The 17,384-nt window shown below is 48.0% G+C and overlaps 2 protein-coding genes across 3 annotated transcripts in view; both read left to right on the plus strand.

Annotated features, from left to right (window-relative positions):
• The window catches only part of LOC306750992 (guanine nucleotide-binding protein G(olf) subunit alpha-like), a gene marked incomplete at both ends in the record, with an annotated part of 7,933 nt that extends 6,072 nt beyond the window's left edge, over positions 1–1,861 (plus strand). For both annotated transcript variants that reach the window (XM_079234489.1, XM_079234488.1), the window contains one exon: positions 1,715–1,861. In XM_079234489.1, coding sequence (XP_079090615.1) covers positions 1,715–1,861 — 147 coding nt within the window. The remainder of the gene's footprint in view (positions 1–1,714) is intronic.
• An 8,083-nt stretch (positions 1,862–9,944) lies between these two features.
• On the plus strand, positions 9,945–16,305 carry zbtb14 (zinc finger and BTB domain containing 14; the record flags this gene model as incomplete). The annotated part of the gene is made up of 9 exons (XM_079234641.1): positions 9,945–10,133; positions 11,172–11,342; positions 14,026–14,121; positions 14,205–14,348; positions 14,538–14,782; positions 14,925–15,010; positions 15,168–15,307; positions 15,406–15,501; positions 15,600–16,305. 9 exons carry the CDS (start codon positions 9,945–9,947, stop codon positions 15,732–15,734), a joined length of 1,302 nt encoding a protein of 433 aa, XP_079090767.1. The 3' UTR covers positions 15,735–16,305.
• Between the last annotated feature and the right edge of the window lie 1,079 nt (positions 16,306–17,384).

A 17,384-nucleotide genomic window follows, 5' to 3' on the forward strand; every position in this document is an offset into this window, starting at 1 on the left:
AACAAAGTCACCTGTGACCTCGGATGACCTCCAGCTGGTAGAACTTCCGGCGTCATCCTGAGATCAGTCCTGCAGAATCTTCTCGCAAAATCACGAGATTCAAGTGACCAAGAACTCTGGTGGTCATCCAGGATTCATAGAACCGTAGTTACCTTCGTAACTTTCGTTCTATTTCATCCTTTCTGACCGCCAGAGGCCATGCTTCACACTGGATGACTTACACCAGCAGAGTCACCAGGAACCTCAAGGACCCTCGTCTGACTCAGGCAGAGGAGTTTGTCCCCAGAACCACCCCAGGGGGTGAGGGGTGGCAGTGTTCACCCCCAGGGGGTGAGGGGTGGCAGCGCTCACCCTGTCGTCTCTGGGTAATGCCCCTGAGGCTGCACCACATGTACAGTGGCTTGCAAAAGTATTCATACGCCTTGAGCGTTTCCACATTTTGTCACATTACACGTTATTCAGCCCCCCTGAGTCAATACTTTGTGGAACCGCATTTTGCTGCAATTCCAGCTGCAAGTCTTTTGGAGTATGTCTCTACCAGCTTTGCACATCTACAGACTGAGACTTTTGCCCTTTCTTCTTTGCAAAACAGCTCAAGGTCAGTCAGATTAGATGGAGAGCGTTTGTGAACGTCGGTTTTCAGATCTTGCCACAGATTCTCGATGGGATTTAGGTCTGGACTTTGACTGGGCCGTTCTAACACATGAATATGTATTAAACCATTCCATTGGAGCCCTGGCTTTATGTTTAGGGTCGCTGTCCTGCTGGAAGGTGACCCTCCGCCCCAGTCTCAAGTCTTTTGCAGACTCCTGTATTTGGCTCCATCCATCGTCGAGTCAACTCTGACCAACTTCCCTGTCCCTGCTGAAGAGAAGCAGAGTGAAAACAAATTTAAAATCATGTATAATTTTCTTTGTACTTCACAATTGTGTGACACTTTGTTGGTCTTTCACATAAAATTCCAATAAAATATATTTATGTTTGTGGCGTGTAATGTGACAAAATGTGGAAACGTTCAAGGGGTATGAATACTTTTGCAAGCCACTGGCAAATGACGAGGGGCAGAGGTCATGGCCGTCTTCAGGCTGGAGAGGACCCATACAGGCAGGTTAACATAACCACGAGTCTGGAGGGACCGTGCCCACTAACCATTGGATTACTAAGTCGGTCTGAGCAGGCGCTCTGCCGACTGGAGCTGCAAGTGTTGGTGTCCTGCCAGTAAGCGTCAGCGCTTGGAGCACCTGGTTACTGTGGCAACCGGACGGGCACAGCCTGTCTCGGGAGGGACTCTCTTCACCGGTACAGTAGCTGTGACTCCTGCTGTCCTAGCAGGCACTGCAGCGGGAGACCTGAGCTGTGTGGACTCCCTGAACGCTAGTGTGGAGGGGTAGCATCTAGCGCCCCAGAGTGGAGGGGTAGCATCTAGCGCCCCAGAGTGGAGGGGTAGCATCTAGCGCCCCAGAGTGGAGGGGTAGCATCTAGCGCCCCAGAGTGGAGGGGTAGCATCTAGCGCCCCAGAGGACGCTCTCCTTGACTCACAGGAGACTGTTGGTATGAATACTGGACCTGAGAGACGGAAGATATCCAGAGTGAAGTACTGTGAGGACGGTGAGAGATACCTCTCTGACCCGTCTCTCTGACCCGTCTCTCTCTCTGACCCGTCTCTCTGACCCGTCTCTCTCTCTGACCCGTCTCTCTGACCCGTCCCCTGTAGAGGATCAGCACAGCGAGTGGCGATGGGAAGCATTACTGTTATCCTCACTTCACCTGCGCCATCGACACGGAGAACATCCGCCGTGTCTTCAACGACTGTCGTGACATCATCCAGAGGATGCACCTGCGGCAGTACGAGCTGCTCTGATTGGCCCCTAGCCCCGCCCCTGGCCCCGCCCCCTCGTCACATCATCCAGAGGATGCACCTGTGGCAGTACGAGCTGCTCTGATTGGCCCCTAGCCCCGCCCCTGGCCCCGCCCCCTCTCGTGACATCATCCAGAGGATGCACCTGCGGCAGTACGAGCTGCTCTGATTGGCCCCTAGACCCGTCCCCTGGCCCCGCCCCCTCTCGTGACATCATCCAGAGGATGCACCTGCGGCAGTACGAGCTGCTCTGATTGGCCTCTAGCCCCGCTCCCTGTCGTGACGTCATCCAGAGGATGCACCTGCGGCAGGACGAGCTGCTCTGATTGGCCGCTGTGCTCCCTGGCTCCGCCCCCTCACCTGATAGGGGATCAATACTCATAGATCCTGATGTATTTACACGTTGTTTTGGGCTTTTATTGATTCGTGAATGTTGGTGTGTTGTTCTCGCTCTGGTGCAGAGGATTGTGGGTAGTGTAGTGCAGGGAGGGTTTAGACAAATATTTAGAATTTAAATATATTTTCATGTCTCTGAACTTGTTAGAATACTATCGTTATTAATAATATTATCATTATTAATACCATTAATATTATTGTTAGAATACATCAGCATCATTATTAGTCATTATTTTGTTGTTGTATTGTTATACACACATAGATTCATTTAGTTTCATCAAATAAACATTTATATTTTTAGCTCAAACAGAAAAATATTGATATTAAAGAATTTTGGTCAAACTTGATTTCTTGTTAGTTTTTTTTTAGTCTCGTGTCACCTGTCTCTCACCTGTCTGTCTGTCCCTCACCTGTCTGTCCCTCACCTGTCTGTCTCTCTCCTGTCTGTACCTCACCTGTCTGTCTCTCTCCTGTCTGTCTCTCGCCTGTCTGTCTCTCTCCTGTCCCTCACCTGTCTGTCTCTCGCCTGTCTGTCTCTCTCCTGTCTGTCCCTCGCCTGTCTGTCTCTCTCCTGTCTCTCGCCTGTCTGTCTCTCGCCTGTCTGTCTCTCTGTGAGAGTGAGTCTTGTATGAAGTATGGATCTCTGTACGCTGTAAAACCAACCAGCTCATCTTAATAAAAGACCCAGTGTAAATTACCCGGCGTAACCCAGTGTAACCCAGCGTAACCCGGTTTAACCCAGTGTAACCCAGTGTAACCCGGTTTAACCCAGTGTAACCCGGTTTAACCCAGTGTAACCCAGCGTAACCCGGTTTAACCCAGTGTAACCCAGTGTAAATTACCCAGCGTAACCCAGTGTAAGTTACCCAGTGTAACCCAGCGTAAGTTACCCAGTGTAACCCAGCGTAAGTTACCCAGTGTAACCCAGTGTAAATGACCCAGCGTAACCCAGTGTAAGTTACCCAGTGTAACCCAGCGTAAGTTACCCAGTGTAACCCAGCGTAAGTTACCCAGTGTAACCCAGCGTAAGTTACCCAGCGTAACCCAGTGTAACCCAGTGTAAGTTACCCAGCGTAACCCAGTGTAACCCAGTGTAAGTTACCCAGCGTAACCCAGTGTAACCCAGTGTAAGTTACCCAGCGTAACCCAGTGTAAATTACCCAGCGTAACCCAGTGTAAATTACCCAGTGTAACCCAGTGTAAATTACCCAGCGTAACCCAGTGTAAATTACCCAGTGTAACCCAGTGTAAATTACCCAGCGTAACCCAGTGTAAGTTACCCAGTGTAACCCAGCGTAAGTTACCCAGTGTAACCCAGTGTAAATTACCCAGCGTAACCCAGTGTAAATTACCCAGCGTAACCCAGTGTAAGTTACCCAGTGTAACCCAGCGTAAGTTACCCAGCGTAACCCAGTGTAACCCAGTGTAAGTTACCCAGCGTAACCCAGTGTAAGTTACCCAGCGTAACCCAGTGTAACCCAGCGTAAGTTACCCAGTGTAACCGGCGTAAGTTACCCAGCGTAACCCAGTGCAACCCAGTGTAACCCAGTGTAAGTTACCCAGCGTAACCCAGTGTAACCCAGCGTAAATTACCCAGCGTAACCCAGCGTAAGTTACCCAGCGTAACCCAGTGCAACCCAGTGTAACCCAGTGTAAATTACCCAGCGTAACCCAGCGTAAGTTACTGTCTGTCCCTCACCTGTCTGTCCCTCACCTGTCTGTCTCTCTCCTGTCTGTACCTCACCTGTCTGTCTCTCTCCTGTCTGTCTCTCGCCTGTCTGTCTCTCTCCTGTCTCTCGCCTGTCTGTCTCTCGCCTGTCTGTCTCTCTCCTGTCTGTCTCTCTCCTGTCTGTCCCTCGCCTGTCTGTCCCTCGCCTGTCTGTCCCTCGCCTGTCTGTCTCTCGCCTGTCTGTCTCTCTCCTGTCTCTCGCCTGTCTGTCTCTCGCCTGTCTGTCTCTCGCCTGTCTGTCTCTCTGTGAGAGTGAGTCTTGTATGAAGTATGGATCTCTGTACGCTGTAAAACCAACCAGCTCATCTTAATAAAAGACCCAGTGTAAGTTACCCGGCGTAACCCAGTGTAACCCAGCGTAACCCGGTTTAACCCAGTGTAACCCAGTGTAACCCGGTTTAACCCAGTGTAACCCGGTTTAACCCAGTGTAACCCAGCGTAACCCGGTTTAACCCAGTGTAACCCAGTGTAAATTACCCAGCGTAACCCAGTGTAAGTTACCCAGTGTAACCCAGCGTAAGTTACCCAGTGTAACCCAGCGTAAGTTACCCAGTGTAACCCAGCGTAAGTTACCCAGCGTAACCCAGTGTAACCCAGTGTAAGTTACCCAGCGTAACCCAGTGTAACCCAGTGTAAGTTACCCAGCGTAACCCAGTGTAACCCAGTGTAAGTTACCCAGCGTAACCCAGTGTAAATTACCCAGCGTAACCCAGTGTAAATTACCCAGTGTAACCCAGTGTAAATTACCCAGTGTAACCCAGTGTAAGTTACCCAGCGTAACCCAGTGTAAATTACCCAGTGTAACCCAGTGTAAATTACCCAGTGTAACCCAGTGTAAATTACCCAGTGTAACCCAGTGTAAATTACCCAGCGTAACCCAGTGTAAGTTACCCAGTGTAACCCAGCGTAAGTTACCCAGCGTAACCCAGTGTAACCCAGTGTAAGTTACCCAGTGTAACCCAGTGTAAGTTACCCAGCGTAACCCAGTGTAAGTTACCCAGCGTAACCCAGTGTAACCCAGTGTAAGTTACCCAGTGTAACCCAGTGTAAATTACCCAGCGTAACCCAGTGTAAGTTACCCAGTGTAACCCAGTGTAAGTTACCCAGCGTAACCCAGTGTAACCCAGTGCAAGTTACCCAGCGTAACCCAGTGTAAGTTACCCAGCGTAACCCAGTGTAAGTTACCCAGCGTAACCCAGTGTAACCCAGCGTAAGTTACCCAGTGTAACCGGCGTAACCCAGCGTAAATTACCCAGCGTAACCCAGCGTAAGTTACCCAGCGTAACCCAGTGCAACCCAGTGTAACCCAGTGTAAATTACCCAGCGTAACCCAGCGTAAGTTACCCAGCGTAACCCGGTGTAACCCAGTGTAACCCAGTGTTACCCGGCGTAACCCAGTGTAACCCGGCGTAAATTACCCAGTGTAACCCGGTTTAACCAAGTGTAACCCAGTGTTACCCGGCGTAACCCGGGGTAACCCAGCGTAACCCGGGGTAACGGTACGGCACGTTGACCCAGCTCCGCCGGGAGGAGAGGACTTCAACACACCTGTCTGTCTGGGACTGACGTTAAAGTGAAGAGAGAAGATAGGAACTCACAACCCAGTTCTTCGGTGGTTTAAACCCATATGCCGTCCTTAAACAAAGTACGGTAAGGCGGTTCTCTTTTGTTAGCTTGTGTTAACATTACTGCAACGAAAGCTGTACTGTCTCAAAGCTCTTTCTCTTAACGTGTGGTTTGTCTGCAAAACAAGTTGTCTTTTTCACCCGTTAGAGTTGTTGACTTCTGCACATGATTTTCCATCCAAATTACAATGCAAGTTCATTAAGTGACTGTTATCTGCTGTTAGCTTAAATTAATGTTACCGAATAGGCTTAACATGGTTCATGTTAGCATGATTGTGCTGGGCTCCACGTAGTGATATTGTTTTAACATGGTTACCGTTAGCATGATTATGCTGGGCTCCATGTGGTGATATATTCAGTTTGTTTCATTCACAAGAAATTTTCACCACTTGCGCGGTTAGGACAATGGGATTGAGATTTTAATATAAAAATGATATCCAACAGTTGATTATTATAGTTAATTTAAGGCATTCAACACATGTGTTGCTTAACATGGTTACCGTTAGCATGAACTTGTGCTGGGCTCCACGTGGTGATATCATTTTAACATGGTTACCGTTAGCATGAACTTGTGCTGGGCTCCACGTGGTGATATCATTTTAACATGGTTACCGTTAGCATGAACTTGTGCTGGGCTCCACGTGGTGATATATTCAGTCTGTTTCATTCACATGGGGTTTTCACCACTTGCGCGGTTAGGACAATGGGATTGAGATTTTAATATAAAAATGATATCAAATGGTTGATTTAATTTAAGGCATTCAACATATGTGTTGCTTATACAGCTAATACACAACTATACCAAACTAACATTAATGCCTTATGTTAGCCACGTTTTTCTTTCTTTAAAGCCTAACTTTAATAAATTGACCGGTTTATTTTCATTTCAGTTGTGGCTGAGCTCCTGTGGAAATGTAAGTTATGTGCTTTTTCTAGTCCCATCAAAGTCTGTTTTCTGAGACCTTACAGACTCCAACATGGCCAGTGTGCTACTGTTTCTCCCTTACCAATGTCTACTCAACATAAACTCTCACAAATGCAGAGAACATTTCATTCCAGTTTCAGGAAAGTAGGAGGGCGTACCACCCCGGGCCAACATGAAACGACCCAGAAGAGGGGAAGCCCAGTTCCTCCCTAACATCCCTGTAGTGAGAACAAGGAGATGCTGGAGACCAGAAGGAAGGAGAAGCTGGAGGAGTTCAAGAAGACGCCAACTGGCGGAGACATGGTTCTCATGCAGAGCACCTTTCCACTCCGACGTGAAGAGATTGTGACGTTAGCGCCTCCCATCGCAGAATTGAAAGAAAGGAGGCCTGCCCTCTTCTCTGAAGCTCAAGTGAGTAAAACATACTGACGCACTACACAGAAACCAAGGTGACATGTCTTGGTGACATTACTTCAAATCTTACTCTGGGAATCTTGCAACGTGCTTTTCCTTTACAGATATGCTTAGAGAATGTAACTGTTGTCCAACATTTTTAAATGAATCAAACCATTTAATAAATTTAAAATATGGACTTGTCATGATTTAACCTCATTATGGGATGTCTCTTTATGCTTTTGTGTTTGGTACAGCTCTGTGGCAAATTCCATAGGATCATCAATCAGAGCCTTTAAATATTACTTGCTGGATAAAAACACTCCACAGCTGCTCAAACTCTACAAAGAGAGGAAGACTGGAGCTTTTGGTGGAAAGATGGCAGATCTGCTGATGGCATATGACGAGCAGGTAAGGGTGCTATTAATGTTTACTGAAGGGTTGAAGTAACTACCATAATAATAACTGAACTGATGAAACGGCTATCAAATCAAATGGTCAATTAAATAAAATCAATGAAATAAAATGGTCAAATCATATATTCAATATTTCAGTTAAAAGCCTCTCTCTGTGTAAAAGGACAAGAATGACATCAGAGCAGCAGCCCTGCTGGACTGCCGCTGCCTGAAAGAAGACTCATCGTGGTCGGTAACGTTAACTCCTCATCCTCCCTCAGCCTTCATCATCATCTCTTGTTTACACTGATGAGACAAACTTGATGACTTTAGACTCGACAAAATTAGGAAAGAGTTGCAACCTTTTTCCAAACCGAAAGATGAATAAAAATGTTGGAAGAACCTTTTTTTTTTTAAGTTTACCACATTAGATTTTGGTGAAGAGTGTTTTGTGACCTGAGATGTGCCTGTCTTGACTTGGGACTTGAATACAAAGACTTGAGGCTTAGACTTGATGATTTGGTCTCACCTCTGCAATCAAGTGTCTTCCCTCTACCATACCATTGTAAACGGTTTTATTCTACACCTGTGAATATTCATAAGCACACTCATAAACATCCATGAGCTCCGGCTGAGTGACTCTGACTCCATGTGTTAAACCACTACAATGATTCCTGTAACCAGCTGGTTGGTTCCTAGGCGTCGGCCGTTTGGTTTAGTGGTCTCATGTTCCACAGCCTGTTGTGATGTCATGCTGTCTGACCTCATGACCCGTACACAGCCTCTATATCCTGTTGTGATGTCATGCTGTCTGACCTCATGACCCGTACACAGCCTCTATATCCTGTTGTGATGTCATGCTGTCTGACCTCATGACCCGTACACAGCCTCTATATCCTGTTGTGCATTCTAAAGTGAGGCATATTCCTGTGGTCAGACGTGTGAACAGGGTTAATGTTCGCTCAAGTTAGTGGCTGAGTTTCATTGCCGTGTTGTTTTACATGTTTACAATACACTGTGGAGCGGCTAAGAGATGCCTTTATTGAACATTGAACATAAAGTGATGAAAGGGCCGTGATGTTTGTCCAGGTATCTTTGGGGTTAATTTGGACATTTGCTTAAAAAAATGGAAAGTAAAGTAACTAGTAGTGAAGTTACTTTACAAATGCAGTAACTAGTAAAGTAATCTAGTTACAATTTTCAAAAGTAACTAGTAACGTGTTACTTTTGTAACTACCCCAACACTACACACACACACACACACACACACACACACACTAAAATGAAGAAATTAATGAAAACATCCGGGTTCTTTAACATCCGGGTTCTTTAACTTCTTTAACTACAACATGGCGTCTTCTCTGCGCGAGCCCTGGCGACAGAGCGCAGAGCGCATGCGTGAGAGGTAGCGCTCCGTCTCGGCCACAGAGGCAGTTTGGCGCGCTGCCTCGTGCCCCCGCAGTGTGTGCGTGCTGGCGCAAAGCGCGGCCTTCCGCTCTGTGCTCGTCCTCATCAAAAACAACAACAACAACAATAACAACCGGACAAAGTGGCTCCCGGTGCGCCACCCGCCCAGAGGACCTCGCCCGGGCCGCCGTGACGGTAAGAGTCCTCCTCCCGCCGCTCCTGTCCCGTTACCGCGGGGATGCTGCGCGCGCTCGATCCGCTCATGGCCGCTCGAGCCTCGTCGAGGCCGCGCGGGCCCGCCGCCGCTGCTCGCGTGCCTGCGTGTCGGTCCCGTGGACGGCGGAGCGCGAGGGCCCGCGAGCCCGCGCGCTCCGCCGTCCCGGCCGGGCCGTTGTGGGAGAGCTCGCGAGGAGCACCGAGAACCGGAGACACGCCATTTTGTGTGCGAAGAGAAGCTGCGGGCCATCCCGCCGCCATTTCAACAGGCACGCGCGCACCCGGTCGTGGTGTAAAACAAAACGGTTAACGGTCCGCTGGGTTGGCGTTTACCGGCAGCCGCCCCGCGAGAACGCCCCGGTAAACGGTCGGCCCCGGTAGAGGAGCGGTGCGCGTGAACTGTAGAGGCGGGTCCCGGGTCCGGTCCGGTAGCAGCTGTAGCAGCATGGCTGCTGTCCCGGACCCGCGGTTCAGTCCGGCGCCTCGTGCACGCTCCGGTGCGCGTGTCCGCGGTAAGAAAGGTACATGAACACTTCTGTCAAGTCGAGACTCTTCTTCACCAGAGAGGCACTTATTATATTAGTATATATATTTATCTATATATCAAATAATATATGTAACTATATATTATATATATGTATTTAACTATATATTATATCAAATATTGTATTTTTTTATATATACAACTATAACTACTACAACTAACTATCTATATATATATATATATATGTATATATATATATATATATATATATATATATATATATAAAGTAATATATTATTTGATATTTATATATATATATCATACAATGAATAATATATAATGATATATATATTTAGTGTAATAATAATCAGGACTAACTGAGACTGGTTCCTCACCGTAACTTAAAGTCCTGCTGAAAGCTTCCCCCTGAGAAGCTGTGCAGTAGAAAGCATCATCCACGCTGTACTTACTAACTGAAGGCACCGGTGGTCACACTCGTGTTGCACCTGTGTTCAGATGACGGAGACGGTGAAGTACGTGGACGACGAGCACCGGAGCATCTTCCTGAAGCTGCTGAACGAGCAGCGGCTGGAGGGCGAGCACTGCGACATCGCTGTGGTGGTCGAGGACGTCAAGTTCCGCGCTCACCGCTGTGTGCTGGCCGCCTGCTCCAACTACTTCAAGAAGCTCTTCAAGAAGCACGAGGTACTGTCAGACCGCTCTATAGCTGTCACACCGCTCTATAGCTGTCAGACCGCTCTATAGCTGTCAGACCGCTCTATAGCTGTCAGACCGCTCTATAGCTGTCAGACCGCTCTATAGCTGTCAGACCGCTCTATAGCTGTCAGACCGCTCTATAGCTGTCAGACCGCTCTATAGCTGTCAGACCGCTCTATAGCTGTCACACAGCTCTATAGCTGTCACACCGCTCTATAGCTGTCAGACCGCTCTATAGCTGTCACACCGCTCTATAGCTGTCAGACCGCTCTATAGCTGTCACACCGCTCTATAGCTGTCAGACCGCTCTATAGCTGTCAGACCGCTCTATAGCTGTCAGACCGCTCTATAGCTGTCAGACCGCTCTATAGCTGTCAGACCGCTCTATAGCTGTCAGACCGCTCTATAGCTGTCACACCGCTCTATAGCTGTCAGACCGCTCTATAGCTGTCACACCGCTCTATAGCTGTCACACCGCTCTATAGCTGTCAGACCGCTCTATAGCTGTCACACCGCTCGATAGCTGTCAGACCGCTCTATAGCTGTCACACCGCTCGATAGCTGTCACACCGCTCGATAGCTGTCACACCGCTCTATAGCTGTCACACCGCTCTATAGCTGTCACACCGCTCTATAGCTGTCACACCGCTCGATAGCTGTCACACCGCTCGATAGCTGTCACACCGCTCGATAGCTGTCACACCGCTCTATAGCTGCCACACAGCTCTATAAGAAGCACGAGGTACTGTTCAGCTACCGTAAAAGTCGGGTTACGAGCCGCTACTACCTTCGGTCAGTGTCCCCTTTAGCTCCCCGCTGGCTACAGCTAGCGCTCCGCTACTTCCCCGCTAACTTCCGCTAGCTCCTCGACAACCACCGAAGATAGCAGGACCAGCCCCGGCTCGACACCCGACTCGGGCAGACGGGACGCGGGCAGTAGCAGGAGCAGCGGGGAGCTAGCAGCAGTACATTTGAAAGTACTTTGAGCAGTACACGGTACTCACCTGTCTGACTGCGTCTCCTCAGGTGGACAACTCCTCTGTGATAGAAATCGACTTCATTCGCTCCGACATCTTTGAGGAGGTGTTGAACTACATGTACACCGCAAAGATCTCCGTGAAGAAGAGAGACGTCAACCTCATGATGTCATCGGGGCAGATACTCGGCATCCGCTTCCTCGACAAGCTCTGCTCTCAGGTAACCCTCACTCAGGTAACACTTAAGTAACACTCAGGTAACACTTAAGTAACACTCAGGTAACACTTAAGTAACACTCAGGTAACACTTAAGTAACACTCAGGTAACACTTAAGTAACACTCAGGTAACACTTAAGTAACACTCAGGTAACACTTAAGTAACACTCAGGTAACACTTAAGTAACACTCAGGTAACACTTTAGCCCAGAGGTGGGCAAACTACGGCCCGCCGAGTATTATAATTATTATAACATTAAAAAAAAAAAAAGTTATAGTAAAGACCGCTGTAGCGCTTCTCCGTTCCCAAGTTCAGTTTCCCGAAGCACGATGACCACAACAGACCAGCGTTGATGTTTCTTCATGCTTATTTTTTAGGCTTTCTGTGCGTTCTGCTGCAGCAGAGCCGTGTGCGCAGCAGAAGGCATTGCAGCGGTCTTTCTGCTGCTGGTCTGTTGTGGGCATCGTGCTTCGGGAAAACCAAGTCGGGAGCAGAGAGGCGTTACAGCGGTCTGTAGCGCCGTGCGGACCGCTACCTGCCGAGTTCTGCTGGACGAGAGCGACACGCAACACTTGCTGTGCTGCTGGTCCATTCCACCCCTCCCCCACTGATCCCACAGACAAGGCCACACTTCTTTATTACCGTAATATACCGCAAAACACTGAAAAGCTCCACTTCTTACGAAGTACGATCAGAGGCAGTATGTCTTATTTGCCAAGAAACCATTGCAGTATTCAAAGAATACAATATTAGCCGCCACTTTTCTGCCAAGCGTGCTAACTATGCTAGCCAACAGTCAACGACAGAACGGGCGGCTACTGCTAAGAGGTTGGCAGCCAATTTAAAGAGTCAGCAAAATATTTTTCTCCCCCAAACTGCTACACAAGAATCAAGCACCAAGGCAAGTTTTTTGCTAGCATTCAAATGAGCAAAAGCCAGCAAGCCTTTCTCTGAAGGAGAGTTTTTGAAAGAATGTATGGTAGAAACAGCAGGTCTCTTATGTCCAGAGAGCAAAAACAAATTTGAAAAATTGAGTTTATCAGGCAGAACAGTGACTCGGCGTGTAGAACAAATTGATGAAGATTTAACCAGCGAGTTGAACAAAAAAGCTGAGTCATGTACGTTATATTCTCACACCGCCCCCTGCCGGCCTCGCCGTCCTCCAGTGTAGAGCCACGGGTCTCACACCGCCCAGCACCCCCTGTGGCGGACCACAGGCTCCCCACCTTCCCTTTGGCTCCAGTGATCTGTTTTACCAGATACTCATACTCATGTGGTCTGCATTTGGTTCAGCAACATTGTTCTCCCGTGACAGGTTCACACAAACACTCTCCATCCATCTGATACTGGCCCGGCCCGTCTGTCAATTTTTTTTATTCAATGTGGCCCCTGAGCCAAAAAGTTTGCCCACCCCTGCTTTAGCCTCACAGGTAACACTCACACAGGTAACACTCACACAGGTAACACTCACTCAGGTAAAACTCACTCAGGTAACACTTAAGCCTCACACAGGTAACACTTAGTAACCCTCACACAGGTAAAACCCACACAGGTAACACTCACTCAGGTAAAACTCACACAGGTAACACTCACTCAGGTAACACTTAAGCCTCACACAGGTAACACTCACACAGGTAACACTCACTCAAATAACACTTAAGCCTCACACAGGTAACACTCACACAGGTAACACTCACTCAGGTAACACTTAAGCCTCACACAGGTAACACTCACACAGGTAACACTTAGTAATCCCCACACAGGTAAAACCCACACAGGTAACACTCACTCAGGTAAAACTCACACAGGTAACACTCACTCAGGTAACACTTAAGCCTCACACAGGTAACACTCACACAGGTAACACTCACTCAAATAACACTTAAGCCTCACACAGGTAACACTCACACAGGTAACACTCACTCAGGTAACACTTAAGCCTCACACAGGTAACACTCACACAGGTAACACTTAGTAATCCCCACACAGGTAAAACCCACACAGGTAACACCCACTCAGGTAAAACTCACACAGGTAACACTCACTCAGGTAACACTTAAGCCTCACACAGGTAACACTCACTCAGGTAACACTTAGTAACCCTCACACAGGTAACACTCACACAGGTAACACTTAGTAACACTCACACAGGTAACACTCACACAGGTAACACTCACACAGGTAACACTTAGTAACACTCACACAGGTAACACTTAGTAACACTCACACAAGTAACACTCACACAGGTAACACTCACACAGGTAACACTTAGTAACACTCACACAGGTAACACTCACACAGGTAACACTCACACAGGTAACACTTAGTAACACTCACACAGGTAACACGTAGTAACACTCACACAGGTAACACTCACACAGGTAACCCTCACACAGGTAACACTTAGTAACACTCACACAGGTAACCCTCACACAGGTAACACTTAGTAACACTCACACAGGTAACCCTCACGCAGGTACCACTTAGTAACCCTCACACATGTACCACTTAGTAACCCTCACACATGTAACACTTAGTAACACTCACACAGGTAACCCTCACACAGGTAACACTTAGTAACCCTCACACAGGTAACACTTAGTAACCCTCACACAGACGTACCTGTGTGTCAATCAGACAGGTAAGCTCCTCCTCCTGTGTGATAATGCGTGCATGTGTCCTCAGAAACGAGACGTGTCCTCGGAGGACAAAGACAAGTTCCCGTATGACATCGTGAAGATGGCGCTGCCGCCCGAGGCCCAGCTGGCTGCTGACGCCGAGGTACCGACCAATAATCAATAATCAATAAAACCAGCGTCAACATACAATGTCATGTTATTGTGACGGTGTTTGCGTGTGCGCAGGTACTCGGGGAACACAATGACACGCCAACTACAGATGACCTCGTTGAGGCGTCGGCCAATCAGGAGCTGGATAAGTCTCCCAGTGCGGCGCTCCGTGTGCAGGAAGCCATCCTGAAGGAGCTGACCAATGAGGACGTTCACAAGGTACACAGGTGTTCAGGGACAGGTGTGAGTGTGCTGCACAGCAACATGATCAATACCCGTTATATTTAGGACTATGATAACAAATAATGTAATTCAATGTAAAACCCTCAAATACGGCCGTTCAAACGCTCAAGTAACCACGGATAACCTCGGGTAACCACAGGTAACCAGATATTGTGACTTCTCCAGGTCACCTGCTACGACCAGGATGGTGTGACGGACATGGAGGCGGAGCCTAAAGAACTGGGGGCGGAGCACCAGGCAGCGGAGACGCTCACCTTTGCAGAGAGCATGGGCGAGGTGAAGGACGAGCAGCCGCCCGGCTGGTCCACCGCGACCACCGACATGAAGTTTGAGTACCTGCTGTACGGACACCGGGACCAGCTGGCCTGCCAGGTGTGTGGCAAGACCTTCCTGGACGAGAGCCGGCTCAGGTACATACAACTAGCGGGACCAGTACCCCTCACCAGACCAGTACCTCTCACCAGACCAGTACCCCTCACCAGACCAGTACCTCTCACCAGACCAGTACCCCTCACCAGACCAGTACCCCTCACCTGTTCTCTCTGTCCTCAGGAAACATGAGAAGCTGCACTCCGCTGAGCGGCCGTTCGCCTGTGAGATCTGCACCAAAGCTTTCACCACTCACGCTCACCTGAAAGGTAACGACTCACCTGAAAGGTAACGACTCACCTGATAGGTAACGGCTCACCTGAAAGGTAACGGCTCACCTGAGCTGTGAGGTCACCAGCAGGCCAACAGGGTGGAGCCGGTTTACGGGTGTACAGTGTTTGACTCCGCCCCTCACCTGTGTTTCAGAGCACCTGAAGATCCACACGGGCTTCAAACCGTACAGGTGTGACGTTTGTGGGAAATCGTTCATTCGAGCTCCGGACCTGAAAAAACACGAACGAGTTCACAGCAACGAGAGGCCTTTCGCCTGCCAGATGTGTGAGAAGGTGAGACACCTGTCTGTCTGTCTCTGTTGGACTGAACACCTGTCTGTCTGTCTCTGTTGGACTGAACACCTGTCTGTCTCTCACCTGTCTGTCTGCAGGCGTTTAAACACAAGTCTCACCTGAAGGATCATGAGAGGAGACATCGAGGAGAGAAACCGTTCGTCTGTCAGTCCTGCACTAAGGCCTTCGCCAAGGTACTACTATACTACTCCTACTAGAATACTAATACTAGAATAGTAATACTACTCCTACTAGAATACTGTGGTGAGTTCACTGTCTTCTGTACTTGCAGGCGTCGGACTTGAAGCGGCATGAGAACAACATGCACAGTGAGAGGAAGCAGAGCCTGCAGAGCGACACGGAGACGCTGCAGGCCGCCGCCATGGCCGCCGAGGAGCAGCAGCTGGACGCCATCGGCTGCTCCTAGCACCTGGACTCACCTGGACGCCATCGGCTCCTCCCCCTGGCACCTGGACTCATGGCCCCTCCCCCTGGCACCTGGACTCATGGCCCCTCCCCCTGGCACCTGGACTCATGGCTTCTCCCCCTGGCACCTGGACTCATGGCTCCTCCCCCTGGCACCTGGACTCATGGCTCCTCCCCCTGGCACCTGGCTCCTCACCCTAACACCTGGACAGGTGTTGCTGTAAAAATAATATTTTCACTGTACATTTATTGATTAATTTTTTTAACCAGACTGAATGCTGTTTTTTCCTGCTCTGTTCAGAGAACATGAAGTGACTTGACCTGGGCGATCATGTTATTAGCGTGTTATAAACATGGCCTCCTCTGGCTTCATGTATGATTTGTGACGTCTTTGTAAATGATCTGTTTTGACTCTGTACATAAACTGTTAGTGTTGTTTATAAAGTTGTTGTTCTGTTCAGTTTCATGAGCGGAGCGGCTGTGTTTTAACCTCGTCTGTTATTGATCATAGCTATAGATATACATGAACTATACACACATTATACACACAATACATTAACTATACGCACACTATACACACAATACATGAACTATACACACAATACATGAACTATCCTTCTGTGATCTCAAAGGAAGTCAGTTTATTCTTATAAAACTTGTATTTCCTTCACTTTCATTGGTTCTCAGTTGTAAATATTTCTTGTAAAGTATATTTTTATGTTTGCTCTTTGCAGACTTCCATTGCTTTCCTATATATAATAATAAAAATAATAATATATATATATATTTCCTATATATTTATCCTTTACCCTACAGCGTATAATAGGACAATGCTTATTGTATAACCTCGTCCCAGATGTTGTTTTAAGTTCCACCTTAAAGCCTCAATTTTCTCAGCTGTTCTGATTATTACTGATTTATAGGATCACTAACTGAACAGTCCAACTTAAATGATGACAGGATCCCTAACTGAACAGTCCAACTTAAATGATGACAGGATCACTGACTGAACAGTCCACCTTAAATGATGACAGGATCACTGACTGAACAGTCCACCTTAAATGACAGGATCACTGACTGAACAGTCCAACTTAAATGATGACAGGATCACTAACTGAACAGTCCACCTTAAATGATGACAGGATCACTGACTGAACAGTCCACCTTAAATGATGACAGGATCACTGACTGAACAGTCCACCTTAAATGACAGGATCACTGACTGAACAGTCCAACTTAAATGATGACAGGATCACTAACTGAACAGTCCACCTTAAATGAAGACAGGATCATTTACTGAACAGTCCACCTTAAATGATGACAGGATCACTCACTGAACAGTCCACCTTAAATGAAGACAGGATCACTCACTGAACAGTCCACCTTAAATGATGACAGGATCACTGACTGAACAGTCCACCTTAAATGATGACAGGATCACTAACTGAACAGTCCACCTTAAACGATGACAGGATCACTAACTGAACAGTCCACCTTAAATTATGACATAATCACTAACTGAACTGTCCACCTTAAATAATTACAGGATCACTTACTGAACAGTCCACCTTAAATGATGACAGGATCACTTACTGAACAGTCCACCTTAAATGATGACAGGATCACTTACTGAACAGTCCACCTTAAATGA

The sequence above is a fragment of the Taurulus bubalis genome (assembly GCF_910589615.1).
Source record: "Taurulus bubalis genome assembly, chromosome: 18".
Taxonomy (NCBI): domain Eukaryota; kingdom Metazoa; phylum Chordata; class Actinopteri; order Perciformes; family Cottidae; genus Taurulus; species Taurulus bubalis.